Source organism: Cygnus atratus, chromosome 3 (assembly GCF_013377495.2).
Source record: "Cygnus atratus isolate AKBS03 ecotype Queensland, Australia chromosome 3, CAtr_DNAZoo_HiC_assembly, whole genome shotgun sequence".
In the NCBI taxonomy this organism is placed as follows: domain Eukaryota; kingdom Metazoa; phylum Chordata; class Aves; order Anseriformes; family Anatidae; genus Cygnus; species Cygnus atratus.
The window spans coordinates 53,055,763-53,072,554 of NC_066364.1; the positions used below are offsets into that span (position 1 = coordinate 53,055,763).

Here is a 16,792-nt window from a genome sequence, read left to right on the forward strand (position 1 = left end):
GCGAAAGCAGCACAGCCACAAGAGCCCTCGGAACGAATTCCTGGGGAAGTTCTCGCCCTAAAAAAGCGCGTGTGAATCGCGGCTCGCTCCTTTCCCCGAAGGTGGGAAACCTCACGGCTGCTCCCGCACGGGAGGGAAGGCGCTGCCAAGGTTTTAACGCGCTGCTGCTGGGAGCGAGCGGAGAGCAGCAACCTCCGGTGTCAGAAGGCAGAAACGGGACCAATCACAACTTCTGCGCTGCTGAATGACATCGGGAGCCCTGCCTCTGAAACTTGTGTTATTCCTTCCCCTCGGCCGACTTCAATTGTTCCCACCACTTGGTCGCAGACTCGGACAAGTTGCCAGATCTGCAGGCGGCTCCCGCAGCCCGGAGCAGGCTGCTGCCCAGCTCCCAGCACTCAGCAGCGGAGGTAAGCGACCTCTTTTCTTTGAAGCTTTTAGGGCTCGCAGCGAGGCACCCTAGCAGTAGTCTTCTAAATCAACTCCTCTCCTCGAATTAACAGCCAGTTCTACATCTTCATTAAAAATACGGAAACTTAGGCATCACAGCTCTGCGTCACAAGGGTAACGCTGCGTTTAAGGGGCAACAAAAACAGCTGAGATTTCCTACGTGCTGTGGGACACTAACCACCCTCGGGTAGATGATTTATACAGGCAGCATCACAGCAGAAGCGAGCAGCTTTCAGCATTCTCCTCTGACCTTTGTCCCTCCTTTTAACCTGCTCAGTTTTTTTTCTTTTAAATACGAGACCCACCAGGAGTAATTCACTTACAGTTTTGCAGACACGTGCGTCCCCACAGCTGCCTGTTCCGCTGCCCCACGAAGGTAAAGCTCCTTCCCCACGTAACTCGGAACAGCGCCTTGCTGATGGAGCACGTTGAGAGCGCTACCCCTTTTGTGCTGTATGGTGAAAAAATACCCTTAACTAAAAAATTTAAGTGGTTTACAGCAGCAATGGAACTGTAATTGTACCGTGTTACTCAGATTTCCATTCTGGCTACTGAATTCATACAGTATTACTGCTGTGAATTCCTTTAAGGGTTTCCTTCCTCCTTCTGGTCATTCTAACTGCCAGTTTTGTCCTAGAATGCCTCTAATAGCAAATAAAATAATCACTAGGATTTGTAACATCACGAACTGAATTTTTAATGCAGAAAGTAATCCAACTAAGGGAAGTGCGTAGACACTGTGCAACCAAATACCTTAGCTTTAAAATCTGTGCGAACAATAAAGACACAGAAACACACTGCATAAAGGATATTTTAATATTTGGATATACAATTATTTTTAAGAGGAATGTGATTCATGGAAATGCAGGTGTACACTCTAGGGAATTTCTCCTTTGAGCTGCTGCTCCCCCCTCTACCACATCGTTAAGGTTCTGCTCCTAGAAGACAGGCAACCCCCTCACTCACGCTGTGAGGCAGGCTGTGAGGCAGGGTTTCCCTGTTACTGAACACACACCCCCAGTTCCTTTCCCCCAAACCGACCGGCAGGCACCAGGTAAGAGCACAGACCTGGTGCTCAGCACCCCAGTACCGGTCTGTAGCAGGCAGCTACGGGAAGCACCCGGGTGCTCCGAAGGCAAGCGATCTGCTACCGCGCTCAGGAAGCTGCTCCCAGTAGGCTGGAGCAGTGCTATAGCCCCTCAGTGCCTCCGAGCCAAAGCCTACAACCAGCAAGAAGCTTCTGACAGACACAGATGTTTTTTTCAAGCCGAAAGTCACTTAAAATGCATTTTCAAGTGAAGAGAAGAGTTTGGACTTACTCTGTCAGAGTGCCTTCCCTCTAGCATACACACTGCGTACACACACCTGTAATACCACGCAGCTCATGCACGCACACGCCCAGAAACTTCTCTGCTTGCCGCAGCTCTTCCTGGCATACACCTGTAGCTACCCAGGGTTAGATTCCCATCCACCTCCCCCTAAAACCTATCCCTGCACCGGAGAGAGTTGCTTTAAATTGGGCAACAGGGTGGCTCAGCTGTTAAGTTAAAGCCAAAAATTTCACGCTGGTAACATCCCACGCTGCAGACATCCAAAACTGAGTAACAACAGCCGACAGTCGTGACATAAGTGTGCGCTACATAGCGGGTGACAATTGTGATGAATCAGATGTGAAATACTGCATTTGGGCTGTAGCAAATAATGCCCCCCCTTTTTGCCACATGGGGATGAAGACAACTACATTATTAGTGCTCTGTGAGACCAGGTTTATGTATGCATCACGTTTGTATTTTTAAAAAATTGCATTCAATTCTTATCCTTCAAAAAGGTCAGAGATATAGAGTCTTTATTGTGTAACACAAAAAAAATCACTAAAATCAGTTCATAATCCGGGATTTTTAGTGAATTTTTCAGCAAACAAAAATGTATGGGATACACCTACACAGGAACAAATGTACCTTTTTATGTGCTGTAAGAACAGTTTGAACTAGCAATAGAAAAGCACTGCAACTGAGAAACAAAAAGCCCCACAGGAAAGTTACATTATGAACCCTAGACTATCAGAAACTGGAAGACTGCTTTTGCCTTCTCGAGACTGAGTCCTCTTAAGAGGACTTTCCTGGCATGGAGTTACTTCCCAGAACTTGAATTTACCTACTATTTTCTTCTTTCAATCAATGCCATGTCTTTGTCCTCTGAGCTGCTGAAAAGGGTAAAAACACAAAGAAAAACAACTCTCAGAATCCCCTTCCACTTGTTCCCTTTATACACGTTAGATGCACTTCAATTTTCACTTCAGTTCAAATTGCACCTACCACATTTCCTAGTAACAGTAATGTCAGAGGTACCACCAGAACCTAATACCCCCCTTGAAACTACACCATTTTAAATACTTGGCATGTGTAGTGGAAGAAGGAGTTTATTCCCCCATAGAAAAGTTACTATGCAATAGGTAAATCATACTAACAGGTTAGAAAACGTGCGTGGCATTACACATCCTATTTTTAATAGGGGAGCAGATGAGTGTGGAGAGCTGAGGCACTCGCCCAAGATCCCACCGTGCTGCTCTGCAGCAGTTGCAGGGAATTTAACCCAGAGTTAAAAACGAGCCAAAAGCTTTAGCTTCCAGACTACTTTAATGGACCAACGCAGAGATAAAAGTCACAGTTAGCCCTGAGGTATGTGGATAACTCCCAAAACCAAAATGCCAGGCTTGGTACGTTCAAGTGTTCATCAGTTTAAATACTTGATATCCACACCTTTTTTGTTCTCATGGACTTGAACTACAGATAAAGGCTCTTACTAACTGGTGATCTCACTTCGAGAATATGGAGAACGTCAAAACTAGTCCAATGAAGACTGGAAAAGGAAAGAATTAGTAAGAAGGGGAAAAAATGAATCTAAACTGTTGCTTTTAAAGTGTGAGCTTTCCCCATCCTTTCCTAAACATGCAAAACACTGACACTTCAGTACAAAAAGGACTTTAAAACAAAGAGAAAAAGGATGAGTTTGCTTTTCCTGTTACCAGCACTTCCCCAAATCTACAAGCTGAATTGTTGTTACCCCATCCCAAAGCAAAGTTTTCCACATGCAATTGAAAAAATGACAACATATCCCACAAGTCAGCCTCCAGCTCTCTTCAATGACTTAATGTACTCCAGCTGCGGTTTTCTGTTTCCCCTCACAGAATCCTTGCTCTTTTTCCACACTCCCCCACTCTTCCTTTGCTCATTTTTCTACTTTCCTCCCTCGGTCTGTCCTCTCCTGCACTATTTTCTGCATTTGGGTCTTCACCCATCCCCATCTCTGTTTTTGACCTTCAGCCCCTTTCATGTTTTCTTAACATGAAAGTATATATATATATATATATGTATGAGTTTTCTGTTCTCTGCAGTCAGGTTGTTGAATTGGCTAACATTTCTTCCCTGGTACAACTGCCTAGTGCAACTCTCAGCCTAGAATCAGAATGGGAACCCAAATTCTGCACCCTTAGTGTAGATAAATACAAACCCAGCTGCTGGGGTAAAACCCAGCAAGTCACCTCCAAACAGTTTCGTTCCTTTTACGAGAAAAAAAAAAAAAAGCAGTATACCTCTGTATATCACTTCTGTACTTGAAAACCTGTAAGCAACTTCTGTTTTTATCAACGGAAGCTTTTATTCACTGAACTAAATTGAGACTAGACAGCCAATTCAGATGGCCTCCTTCTTCGCTCCCTTCTCAGCCCTCATCTTCCTCACAGAGAAGCGGACAATTTTCAGACTTGAGATGCTCCAACCGAAATGATTCCACACAGCCAGTGAGGAGGCATTTTATGGCAGGGTTCAAAACAAAGCAACACAACTTGAAATAAGATATATACATTAAGGTAGGAAGCTAGCAAAGATGATGAGCATGCCTACACATTAACTGCAGGCACCGGGCGCAGGCAGAGCTTTAACCCTCTGCTACATCTCCTCCCCGGGGGGGTCCACACAACCCACAGACAACTGGGCCAAAAGGCTCCAGATTCAACTCAACTCACGGCGTTTCTTCTTCACTTTAGCATCATGCATACAAATCTTTAAATGTATCTCCTCTGAACATGCAATAAACCTTCTTACCTAGGGGCATCATACTGTTCATACAAACACAGAGAGCAATTTCTTATGCCAGGTAATTTTTGTTAACAGCTCTGAACATGTCCTAGACCAAGGATCACAGAACTTGATGGTACTTTTTCGCATCACTATGTTTATGGTTATTGAGAGACCTGTTTTCAGCTGATGAGACTGAATTGCTATTTTTTGAGGACATTTCATTGCAAAAATCTATGAGATATACTATTACACAATACTACTTTTAAACAATACCTTTTCAGGGCTTAATTTGGTCGTATGGGACAGCAACAAATCAAATATGTCAAACCTCTCCTATTCCACTGATATCACTGCTGCATTTAGTAAACATATGACAGGAAACAGGCTGTGTCTAAAATTGCTGTGGCATTTCCAAAGGAGCCAAATTTATCCCGTGTGACTTCAATGGAGTCAATGCAGTTGCACCACGAATGAGTGTGGCCCACAGTTTTCACTTTGGCCACAGATCTCCTCTCATGGTGAAGGACACTTAGAAACAAAGTTAAAAATAGCCTAATGCAAACCGGGGAAACTGCCACATGCCAGCCACGATGGAAGCAGTAACTGTGATCGGTGACTCACCCTGTGGCGCTGGGCGTAGGGGATCCCCTAACAGGGAAACATGCGGGGTGAGCCTGGGGAGCTGCCCTGGGCATAAGGCTGGTCTTTCACATCCATCAGCGATGCTGGATTAAACACAGCTGTTGAGCCAACAGCCTCCCTTCTGGCCTTGTCACACCTGAGCACAACACTGTTTGACATTAAAAAGTCAAATGCAACTTGCCCTTTTGGTGCACTTTCCTTTCAACAAGTGGTTTGTACACGCGTAGTACTACTTAACATTGACCTAAAACACAGTCAGGGGACTAAAGAGGAGAACAGCTCCTACCTGTGGCAATGACCGCCCTTCACTTCAGTGTAATTGTTTTTCAGGCTATCCATTTTGACCTTGCTAGCCACCCAGCTGCAGCTGTGTTACTGACCCTGCTTCCGTTTATGCACACTTTAGGTGGGTGACAGCGTCATGGAGCACTAACAAGCCAGGTATGTGTTTACTACTTGAAACCATGCACTTGTAAATTAAAACTTGTTGAAACACGGGCAGAATTTGCTTCCTTTGCTTACAGGAAAACTCCCACAGATAGGCTTAGTAGGTTAGGTGACACGGAGGTGTTTTAAAAACTTCCAAACCCACACAAACTGTTAAGAAAACCAAGTTACTGTATTTCGACCTTTCCTGGTCCCTTCTCTACGCATATTTCTAGCCACAAATTGTATATGGTCTAACATACACTACCTTCCATTTTTTAAAAAAGTCCCTCTGTATTGCCGGGCTGGTAGCACATGTTTAAATAGCTAACACCACCCTGACAGCTCAACTGAGCACGCCAACTACATGCTTCCCCACAGGCAAGAGCACTTTCTTGTCCTCCCCAAGACATCTCCTGCCTCTCCTCACCACTGACGGCTCACAAGACTGCAGGCCATCCAACGGGGCCCACAGAAATGGGCTTGGTGTGCATACGCGCAGCTCCGACCCAACCCTGCTCCAATCAAAATCAACAAAATCCCAAACTAAATCCCTTAGTGGTCCTCTACCATGTCCCGTCTGAAAGACACTTTTTGTTTCATTTTAAGGTTCTTCCATTTTAGGCATATCTATAGACAAATCCATGGACAACAGTGTCTCCGACTCAGTCAGGATGTCACATAATTTATGCAGCAGGACACCTAAGCAGTTGTTTTCCTTCATCTGACATATACGAACAGATAGGAAGACAGGCGTAGGTATCATTTCTTGCCAAAAAAAGACAGGCCTTATGTATCACGATACACACTCACAAAACATTCAGGGGCAAGCTCAGCTTTCACAGCAAAGTTTGAGAGATGCATATACCATCGTCATCTTAGGAAGTAATTTCTGACATTGCCACCACACCTGGAGAACGCCCTTTGCTCTGAGCAGAGCAAGCACACACGGTCAGCCCCTCGCCACGCAAGGCTCACAGAGGAGGGTTTTACACCCCAGCTATGTGCCAGGAGTTTTAAGACAACTGACACCCCATGGCCATCTGCCATCACAAGGGAGACAATTTCCTTGAAATAAAACACACTCACGTATGGGACAAAGTTATACACATGCTTTATTTTGCTCCTCATAGCAGCCCTCTGCCTGTGTGCCTGAACTTTGTAACGCGTGGTGCCACGTGTAGAGAAAAACATTTCAGTCCTTACTCTGCTTTGTCTGACGAGAAATATACTGAAATTCCTTGCCTCTGTGATGCATAGCTTTTAGTTACACACCATGAAGTATTTTGACTTGGAATGGCAACGCATCAACAAGATTTATTTCCCTCCCTTCCAAAATAAGGGGCTGGGAAGCCAGATGGCCCGCGCAGGGCCCTGACAGCCGGCAGCCAGAGCCAGGCCTCCTGGCCGCGAGGCCTGGGCCTCCTGCCACGCCACCAGGCTGTCAGGTGTGCTTCAACCAGTACCAATGCGGGGAGAGGGGGTGGAGGTCAGCCCTGGCCTTTTCACAGCCTGTGAGGGCTGGAAAGATTACCCAGATCGTGGCTTTAGATCCTAAGTCCCCCATTTCCATGGTTTCCGCTTTACAATTCATCGCCCCTGCCAAAAAGCAGGTGCTCAGTAGCCTCCGGGAGGAGAAGCACACTACAGCACAAACCTGAACCTGGAAAATAGAATTGTCAAAATCCCATTTTAAAATAAAACCACTGTGAAGGCAACCTATTTATTTCGGGCTTCTTAGGGCTTTAAAACAATCTCCGTTTGCACTTATCAAAGCACTTTACTTCTGCGTTTCTAACTCTTCACTTTCCTGCTTTCCCAGCTCCACAAAGGCTGTCTAAAACAAAAAGAGAAGATAATAGGCACTTTGCACTGTTCCTGACAACTTCTCTTCTTTCCTGCACTCCTAAAACCTCTGATTTGTGCCCTCTGCTTTCTTGTTGCCATGGAGAAGGTCCAATACATAACCCGCTCCGCTCTGAGGAGAGCCTCAACTATTGAGGTCAACCCACAAGCACGCCAAAGGCTCCAGGAGCTCTTTGTGAATTTCTGCCTGATTTTAATTTGCCTCTTGCTGATCTGTATCATTGTGATGCTCCTCTGAAGTTCCAGCACTTCTCTGCACTGTCCTCTAGGAAAGCCACCCAAAGGGAAGAGAGACCTCCACCTCCAATCCCAATGCAAGGATCCTCTTGGGAGAGGGGCTAGCACTTGGACTAAAGCTGTATGCCAACCGCCGCGCTATTCTCTTACCACCTGCTACATGTATTAAAAACACACTTCTGTGCAGAACGGTGTCTAGAGCCTGTGTTACACAGCTGTGCATGACCTAATTTACCTGTCTCGGGGGCAAGAGCTGTCTGTTGTGACTGGTGTAAAGCACTGCCTCTCCGGGGAGCTGGTAAGTTCCTCCGTGCTTTAGCCAGCTCCTGGTGGTTTAGGCAGTACACGCAAACAGCAACTGCACTTTTTCAGGGCTGAGTGTCTTTACGTTTCTCTGAAAGCCCGAAAGCCGCGGGGCCTGTTCCAAATGCGGCCGCCGTCTGCCCAAAGCAGAGCTGCAGGCACACGGATCACAGCACAGACCGGGAGCATTTCTGCTCTGCTTACTCCAAGATGCTGCATCTTTGCGTTACCGACTGAAGGCATTCAAATTGCTCTAGCGTTTTTAGGAGAATGAGAGAAAAGAGAAAAATACCTTCTAGCCCAGCTTACATTACTTCAAATGCTTTTCTCCCTATTTACGGGATCTTATATATATGTATATACACACACACAACTTGGATCTGAAAAAAAGGCAACTCCACTCACAATATTTATCACTGTTGCACTTTCACTAGATATAAGCTTCCAGGTTTAAAAGACATCTGGAAAGATCTTTCACTATGTTTTTACAGAAATATTGACACTACCATACTGGTATCAAAGATTTCATTTTCTGTAACTGACATAACAATTGGCACAACTGAAAAATCAAACATAGTTCTCCAAGTTCTTAATACTTGGCTTCAGACAAGTTTATTATGGCCTAATGTCACGTATGCAGTAATCGCCTTAGTTTAAAACTACAAAAAAGCTTGATATTTGCCAATGTCATTCTAGGCGGCTTATATTTGATGCGGTAAAGCAAAAGGTTTAGGTTACCCTTACTACTGTGACTGGGGTATACCATAAAAATCCAAGTAACACCACCATCCTCAACTGCAAACACCCCGTAGAGAACAAACAAGCATTTTCCTAAGATAAATGATAAATATCATTATGCACAGGAAGGAAAGCTTTGCAGAAAAATCTCTTCAGTATGTAAACCACAGTCTAAACACATAAAAGATGAAGTTTCTGCTCCAGTAGTTATTGGTAATAAGCCTGAGCACACTTCCAACCATCCGGTGTGTTGCTGGTGATAAGCTAAATTTCTAGAAACTTTACACAATTTTCGAATTTAAAGAAAGCTCAAGAATCCACAGACAGAGGTCAGACAGACATCTATTTTCAATAGGAATCTTTCGATACCACCTCATGCAAGCAATCCCATTGATAAATACAAAATATCAAGTTTACCTTAATCTCATATTCTGCCTTTAAGACTTAACATTACCTAAATCAAGGTTGGCAATGAACAGCTGAGCAGGAAGAGAAGAAATCTTTGAAAAAAATCTATACTGGATGTAATGAAAGCCCAGTGGTGATGCACATCCCAACTAACAAATAGATATGCTGAGAGCAGATCTCCGAAATAAGGTTAATCGCTATAGTTAATTAGTTACTTGTATGAGGATTAAGGCAAGCACTGATGAAACCAGCAACACAGGCACTCCATTTCAAGTTAATCTATCAGCATTACTGACTACAACTGTCAATATAAATCTCAATTCCTGTTTCACGCCTTTTGACCGCTCCCACAAATGCATGAGATTTTTGTACGCGTACTTTCCCTATTACTACTTTTTAAGAAAGTTCACGAACATAGTGTACTACTTCTGTGGGGAAAATAATAACCATCATAAATAAAGTTACTTTCTTCTCTTTTTAAAGCTATATTTTTGTGATGGGCAGGGTTTCTAGCTTTAGTTTGCTTTGGTAGCGTTTCAAGAAACTTGTACTGGAAATAATCTAACAGTTTTATAGTACTGAAAACTCCCTGAAAAGGAAAGGTGCTAAGAGTAAAATATAAACACATATATTTTAAGAATATGTTGGAATTATGGGCTCCATAAGCCACTAATATATGGAAGTCAAAGCAAAGCATTGCTAAGAATAAAGAAAGCACAACACCCCATAAAAAAAATAAAATACCCACATCTCTCTTATGTACCTGAAAATCCATTATTTATTTAAAAACAATAAATAACCAATAACAAAGCCAGGATATAAATAAGCTGGCAGTCCTGCTGTTATTTTTCAGTAACGCAGATAGATTGCATGTACCATAAGGTTCATTTCTGTCTCAGGGTTCTATTGCTATGAAAAACTGCTACCACGCTCTACATCACAAAATGTCAACCAAACCCAGAGATAAAACCTTCTGTACATAGTAGTATTCTTTGTATACTTGTAAGAGCTTTACAACTAGCATCTACTGTATTTTTATTTATTAAAATGACTGTTTGAAAATATAGTAATGCATAAGATATTCAAATACAATTAAGTTTATAAGAAAGTATCCATCCTATTATCTACTTATAAATTAAAATGATGTGAAAAAGAACTAGTTATCACAAAGCTTTCTGATTCTTTATACTTGTTTATTCTGTTTTGGTTTTCAACAGAAATCTTGCATATTTTGCTATGTCCAAATCACTTACACATACTTAATTTTCACTCACCAACTAGTACACATAGTACTAGTGAATTTTATGGAAGTGTAAGCAATAAGTTCAATACTTTTATGAGCCATAATAAAAATTCCAGACACAGCAGGTGGCTTGAATTAAGCTTTCTCTTCTCTGTTCTGCTCCACCCAATGTTATGTATTTTTGCTCCTTTGTCTTACACACTGATAGTGAATAAAGAAAGCTGAACAGGCAATACTGTATCACTCTTCTCAAAAAATAAGAAATAAAAATAAAATCAAAAAATGGTTCAGTGAATTAAATGGCAAACATCTGTGGCAGCTTTATACTGGGAAAGGTTTGGATCAGGAACAAAAAAAATACATTGGATTTAAAGATGCATCTTCTCAGCCAGGTCTTCAGCAGATGTTGATAAATCCACCAGTTTTTCCATTTTTCCATTTCAGAGTTTCGAGTTTTGTTCTGGATAGCTGGTAAGGCATTTTAAAGGGCAGCAGGAACCTGGTACTTCACCTACACTGCTGTGCCAGAATTTGAGCATAGAGTAACAAAGACATTCATTTAGAGAGTATCCTGGTTCATATCTGGAAGCAAACTACTGTACTGTACTACTGTAGGTCAGACACCTACCTTCGTATAGCCATTAATAGTGTCTGTCAGAAAACGATTAGAAAATATTTGTGATGTCCTACAAGATCCATAGGTATCTTTTATTTAACACTAAATGTGTTCCTTCTATATTTGACCTAGATGTTAAAATCTGAAGAAACTCTGTGTTTTGCTTACAGAAAGAGATGAGCGAACACCTCTTGCTTGTCAAGAGGATTAAAACCAGAATACGTTTGTAAGGATTCCTTTAAAAACTGATGTTCATCTTAGTCGGAACCCTGGTAATTAAAGTCATTTAAAATAGGTCCCAGATTTATTGGAATATCTGACAACCAGTTTAGAAAAATACGATTGCTTTATAAGCCTAGGGTTTTTTCTTTTTAAAGATAAGAATGCCAAAAGTCCCATTGTTGTATAAAATACAGAACTATAAAACACTGCCCTCTTGTGATCTTCCCTAAGAATTCAGCTGAATATTTAAAGGAAGTTTTGGCAACATTTCAGCGTTAGGGCTCACTGGTCCTATTTATTTCCTCTATTTTTATATACACATTTCTGCACATAAACTGGAATTGCTAAGTTATTAATATCATCTTAAATAAGCTATTGCATACGTGCTATTAGAAGCACTGAGATGCATCCTGTGCCAGCTCAATCTAGATTCTTAATAAGGAATTTGTAAAGCTGCAAAGAACCCCACGCAGCACGCTGTTGGCAAAACAGCACCTACCACGCGGCATGATGCCAAACCCTAGAAGTGTAGGAAATGCTCCTTTAAACAGAGGTACATTTTTCCCAGAAGCTATAATTTTCATATTTTGCACTTACAAAGATCTTGGAGAAGTTGTTTTTCAACAATCTGTTGCTGGAGTCTTAAATAAACCCCGATTTCCAGCAGAATGACTATTCCCAGTGGGTCCTGAAAAGTTCCATGCACACGGAAAAAGTAAATAAAGAGCCAAAATGTATAAAATTCACGTCCTTTCCCCATTAATCAGTTCTTCAGAAGCACAGCAGTAAAATGGAAGCTGTCATTAACTTTAAATATTTATTATTTTTTAAGGTATTTGGAAAAACAAGAAGGCCTTTGCGAACACTCAGATTCCTTTTTGGAAGGGAAAAATCTGGTTTTTGTAAACAAACAATTTTTTCTTAAGTGGCGGAAACTAAGAACAGGTAAACAGCTGAGGACACAATGAAGTTCATGTGAATCTGCATTGCTTCTAACTCAGCAAGCAGCCCAAAGCTACAACCAAGGGTCTGTTCCAAGCACAAGAGGGTGGACAGATGCACATTATGGATCTTGCTCACAACAGAGGTCTCAACTTACTTCTCAATTTCCTGCTCATTGTCTTGGTTCTGGTGCTCGCATTCATCCTTGTGAAGCTGATGTGAACCCCTGTGAGAGTCTTTTTTTTTTCCCCCCAAATCTCGTTCTGAGGGTTTGGTTGTTGTTTTTTTGCAATGATAACATAAAGACATCAAACTATCTGATCATAAATATGCCAAGACTGAAATAACTGACAGAGAAAGTGTTCATGTACCTATTTCATCAGAAAGTGAACCTAAAAGTATACAAAATTATGTCTTGCCATTGACTAAAGAAAGCATCTAGAGCCCTGCTGAGCACAGGATGAAATCCAAGTGTGCGTAAGCAGCTCCTTCAGTTTCCTCACTCCTACAGCTGACCTGCATTTAAAGATCTGCAAACGATCAGCAGCCTTCAAGGAACAGAATTTCCGCAAAGGGGAAAGAGAAAACCAAATTTTAAAAATGGGGTTTCCACAGAACGGATACTTCACCAGAAATATGACAGGAAGGCAGAACGGAACACCTACATGGGGTTGACAGCACGCATCAAATTACCTGTGGAGAGCGAAAGCACGGATGCTGTAGATGGAAGAAGAATGGCAATGAACTGCAGCCTGCAGCAGCTGGGATTTAGAAAGGTGAAGTTCAAATATGAAAGCATAATTATCAGTGACCTCTTTTTCGACACCCCTGGTTCACAGCAACACCTTACAAGCCAGAAGCCATTTGTGTTACACAGCAGTATCGAAAGAAGCTGCGGCTAAGACAACAGAAAAGAAGGGACGTTAGCACAGGTTGTCACACCCGCGCTCGTGAAGCCTTTAACACTGCTGTGCAGGTGAGCAGTCGGTGCATCCGCACAACGGCGAGCGTGCTGCGTCCCCAACAAGTCGGATTTACCTCTCGTGTGCAGGGCGAGGGTGCCGCGCGGGAGCCCTCGGGCTGCATTTGACACACCTCTTGTTACCTGCCAGAGCAACCGCCCGCCCACTGCTCGTCCTCACCCCAAGCTGCAACGTCAGCTTCTCACGGGACCTTCGCGGGATGGTCTGCTTTCCCCACGGGCCCTGGGAAGGACAGTGACCAACGAGAGCTCGCTTCTACTGGACTTGTTTGCCCAGAAGGTAGCTCTACACACCTAAGACATGTAGGGAAAGAAGGTGGCCAGAAGTAGATTACAGACACTACACTGGGGCCAAGCTGCCTACTCTTCAGCATCTCTTTCCCAAGTACGAATTGGGAACCAAGTATACCACCACATGTGTATTGTACGGTACTTTTAATGCCATACACATGAGTGTTAGCAGTCAAAAGACACAGCTATTGCCCATGGGATGGGGGAACAGCCAGTTTCCAGCTGTCTGCTGCCAGCAGAGCACCCCTGGTTCGGCAGGTACGCTGCTGACCCAGCACCTCCCGCAACCACTCACTGTGTTACAGAGCTGATCTACTCGTGGCCACGCTCGGGATTTCCAGACAATTGCTGCTGTAGCTGAACCAACAGCAATCTGCAGCAGACCCGTCTGAGCTGGATATGTAAAAGACTTTCCAAAGGAAAAGACAACATGCTGAGGGAAACGCAAAGCTCACGCTGGTCCCACCACGAACAGGCTTCCACACCGCACTATGTCCTCCAGCGCACAGGCACCGTTAGGTGGGGCAGCATGGATAGGCAACATGAAGTTTTTTCTCTCGTGTGCTTTGAAGTATGTGCAATAAACATTTAAAATAGCTTCTGCAAACTATGAATCTACAGCTTTTTTTACGTTGATACAATAATATCAATTCCTATTTGTATTTAGAGCAGAAAACTTTGCACAGCTCTATCATTGTAACCACTTTATCATTTATTTTGGTTATCTTGAAATACTCTGCTTTAAAAATCTGTAGATTTATATACAAGGGATATATGTTTTAACAGTTCTGTTGTTGTGTATTGTTTAGAAGGATTTCTACTGGTGCTTGACACCAATAAGAGATGGCACAAAACATAACCAAATCCACAGAAATGATATGAAGCCCACTCTCATCTAAAGAGGAGTAGAAATGGTTTTCCCAGCAAAATGGCTCTTCACTGATACAGTCCTTGGGATCACACACAGCTTATTTTATGGACATTCTTCTGTACATACAAAAGTTTCCTTACCTTAGGGAAACCTGACAGTTGAACAGCTCAAATAAGTTAAATGAGTCAGCATTGAAAAAAAAAAATCATAGATTCCTTTTTAATAAAAGGACAGAGATGAGTCTACCAACTCCACCTACCACTTATTTCCAAATCAAAAATCACACACAAAGTCCGTAAGAAACTCTGCTATCAGCACATAGCTACTCCAAACTTCTCCCAGCCAACAATGAAAATTACAGAATCTTAAACAAATGTCAAAACGTGCATTTTCCTGAGATGACGCACAAACTGGCAGAGTTACCAGCTAACCAATGCCAAGCCTCTTTTTGCAATCAGGCATGGTCCAAGCTTGGTTTACCATCATCTGCTAGCACTCAGCCTGAGCCCACACGTTCACTACAAGTGGAACCCCAGTTGTCAGACTACGGCCAACTTCACTGTAAAAGAAACAGAACACAAAAGCTCACAGTAATGAATTAATTCTGTTAACCACAGGTTATAATTGTTCGTGTTATAAAGCTTTATCTTGCTGAAAAGTACGGTTTCATCAAAATGTGACATGGGAAAAATGATATTATCTTTTTTCCAGTCTTCTGACCTGTCAGGATCATATGAAAAACTACTTTCGGGTTCACATTTAAGAATAATTTTTTCTGTGGCAACAATGTTATTTGAAGCATGCTGTAACTTTTTCCTTCAATTAAAGTTTTACATGATGTTTGCCAATATTTAGGTATGCATGTGATTTACTTCTGTTTTGAAATGACAATTGTTGCAGCATCTCTTAATTTCTCACTGCATTAAAATATAATTCGCAGTAACTTTTATATACATGGTATAAACAAGGCAGTGTTTTCCTCATTAAAGAAGAGACAGGAAACCAGATACATTAAAGGAAAAAGATGCACTTAAGCAATTTCCATCTATTCTCTCTGCTATATTCTGATACAAGTTAGCTCACCATGAGGAAATCCTACAGATGCCCCATGAACTGGAACGAGAACAGATTCATCCTATCAGGCCCAAAACACTACCAGAGTTAATAAACAAGCTGAAAGCTTCTGACAGCTTCTGAAGCCTTCTTTCTTACTGTATCATCCCCCACAGGTTTGAAGGCATGCTTTCATTTTAAACTTCATTTCTGGAATAACATACAGCATCTACCTAATTGCATTCAGATGCCAGGACGAGGCTTTAAGAAATGCATTTATATGACAACATACAGCCTTCATGCAGCCAGATTTGTATGTCCTCCCAGTTCAATGGGAATCCCTGTTGTGTATTATAAGCGTTTTCTCTCTTTAACCTATGCCTAATCATTATTTACCTTAGGGTTTAAAACAAAATTTTTAAAGAAGTATTAGAATGGTCATGTCTGCTGAAAGACTAAAAGATCTGCTGTACACTGAAAATAATTAAATTTACGGTGAAAAAGAAATTTGGGGAGCAAAGCGCAACAGAAAAACAACAGGTAGCTGGTGGGTTCAGTCAAATTCAGACTACAAAGAAAGTGAAGAGTTCTAATTCTGACAGTTAATAATCTTGGAACAGCTTTTAAGGGCTGTAATACATTTTCTTTTACAATCAATTTAAACTCAAATCTTATTTTCTAGAATAAACTCTAATTCAGAATTCAGCAGGGTAAAAGGTCTCTACTAGTCTGTTATGGGCATAATAAAGCAGTCTACAAATAGATTTTTTAAGTCCAGTAGCTACTCCAGAGTGATCAGTCCTCAAAATCAACTCAGGAGTTAGTTGTAGTCTGTCCCCACCTTCCTAGTGACAGCTGTTCTCTATACTCCCCCCCTCTGCCAGCCTACCTAAAACATACACAGAGCTGCTCTACATTCACAGTTTAAAGCAAAGTTTGTTTTGTTTTCTGTTCATGGCAATGATAGTTTTAAAGCAGAATTATGATAAATGGCATTTTTTTCAGTCCTGTGAAAAACGCTACATTTCCACCAGCATAGACGCTTACCTATGAACAGTAAAATAGCAAAAATATTACCCACTAACATGAAAAGAAAAATAAAAGAATTTTATTGAGGATTTTGTGGTGTTTTTTTTCATTCGCCAGCTTCCTCTGAAAAAAATCTTAGGCTTTCTGTTCTCTCTTTCCTACATATATATTTCGCTTAGGATTATAAGTGTATTTATTTTCTCAGAAATAATACCATCTCTGTTCCCAGGTGCACACACAGTGCATAGCTTTGAAAAAAGTTACAAAACACTACACGATATCTTTGGAAAATAATTATAATTATGATGAGGTTTCTTTAAAAAAATAATAATATTGTGTCAAAACAACGTTCTCCTTTCCTCACCTGTTCTGTCCTTCCTCGTTACGGCTGTAA

At 42.0% G+C, this 16,792-nt stretch overlaps 2 protein-coding genes across 9 annotated transcripts in view; one reads left to right on the forward strand and one right to left on the reverse strand.

Moving 5' to 3' along the window:
- The window catches only part of CEP85L (centrosomal protein 85 like), a 146,142-nt gene that overhangs the window by 47,079 nt on the left and 82,271 nt on the right, over window positions 1-16,792 (reverse strand). The gene's annotated exons all lie outside the window — the stretch shown is intronic.
- Window positions 207-15,166, forward strand: PLN (phospholamban). Of its 4 annotated transcripts, none has more exons than XR_004777368.2 (3): window positions 207-410; window positions 5,502-5,612; window positions 12,063-15,166. XR_004777368.2 is itself a non-coding variant. In XM_035538396.2 (3 exons), exon 3 carries the CDS (start codon window positions 7,543-7,545, stop codon window positions 7,699-7,701), a length of 159 nt encoding a protein of 52 aa, XP_035394289.1. In that variant the 5' UTR covers window positions 207-410; window positions 5,502-5,612; window positions 7,420-7,542; the 3' UTR covers window positions 7,702-7,718. The 4 variants fall into 4 exon arrangements, 1 of the variants encoding a protein (XP_035394289.1); XR_004777369.2 differs by having other exon boundaries at window positions 5,578-5,612; XR_004777370.2 differs by lacking the exon at window positions 12,063-15,166 and adding an exon at window positions 7,733-10,515.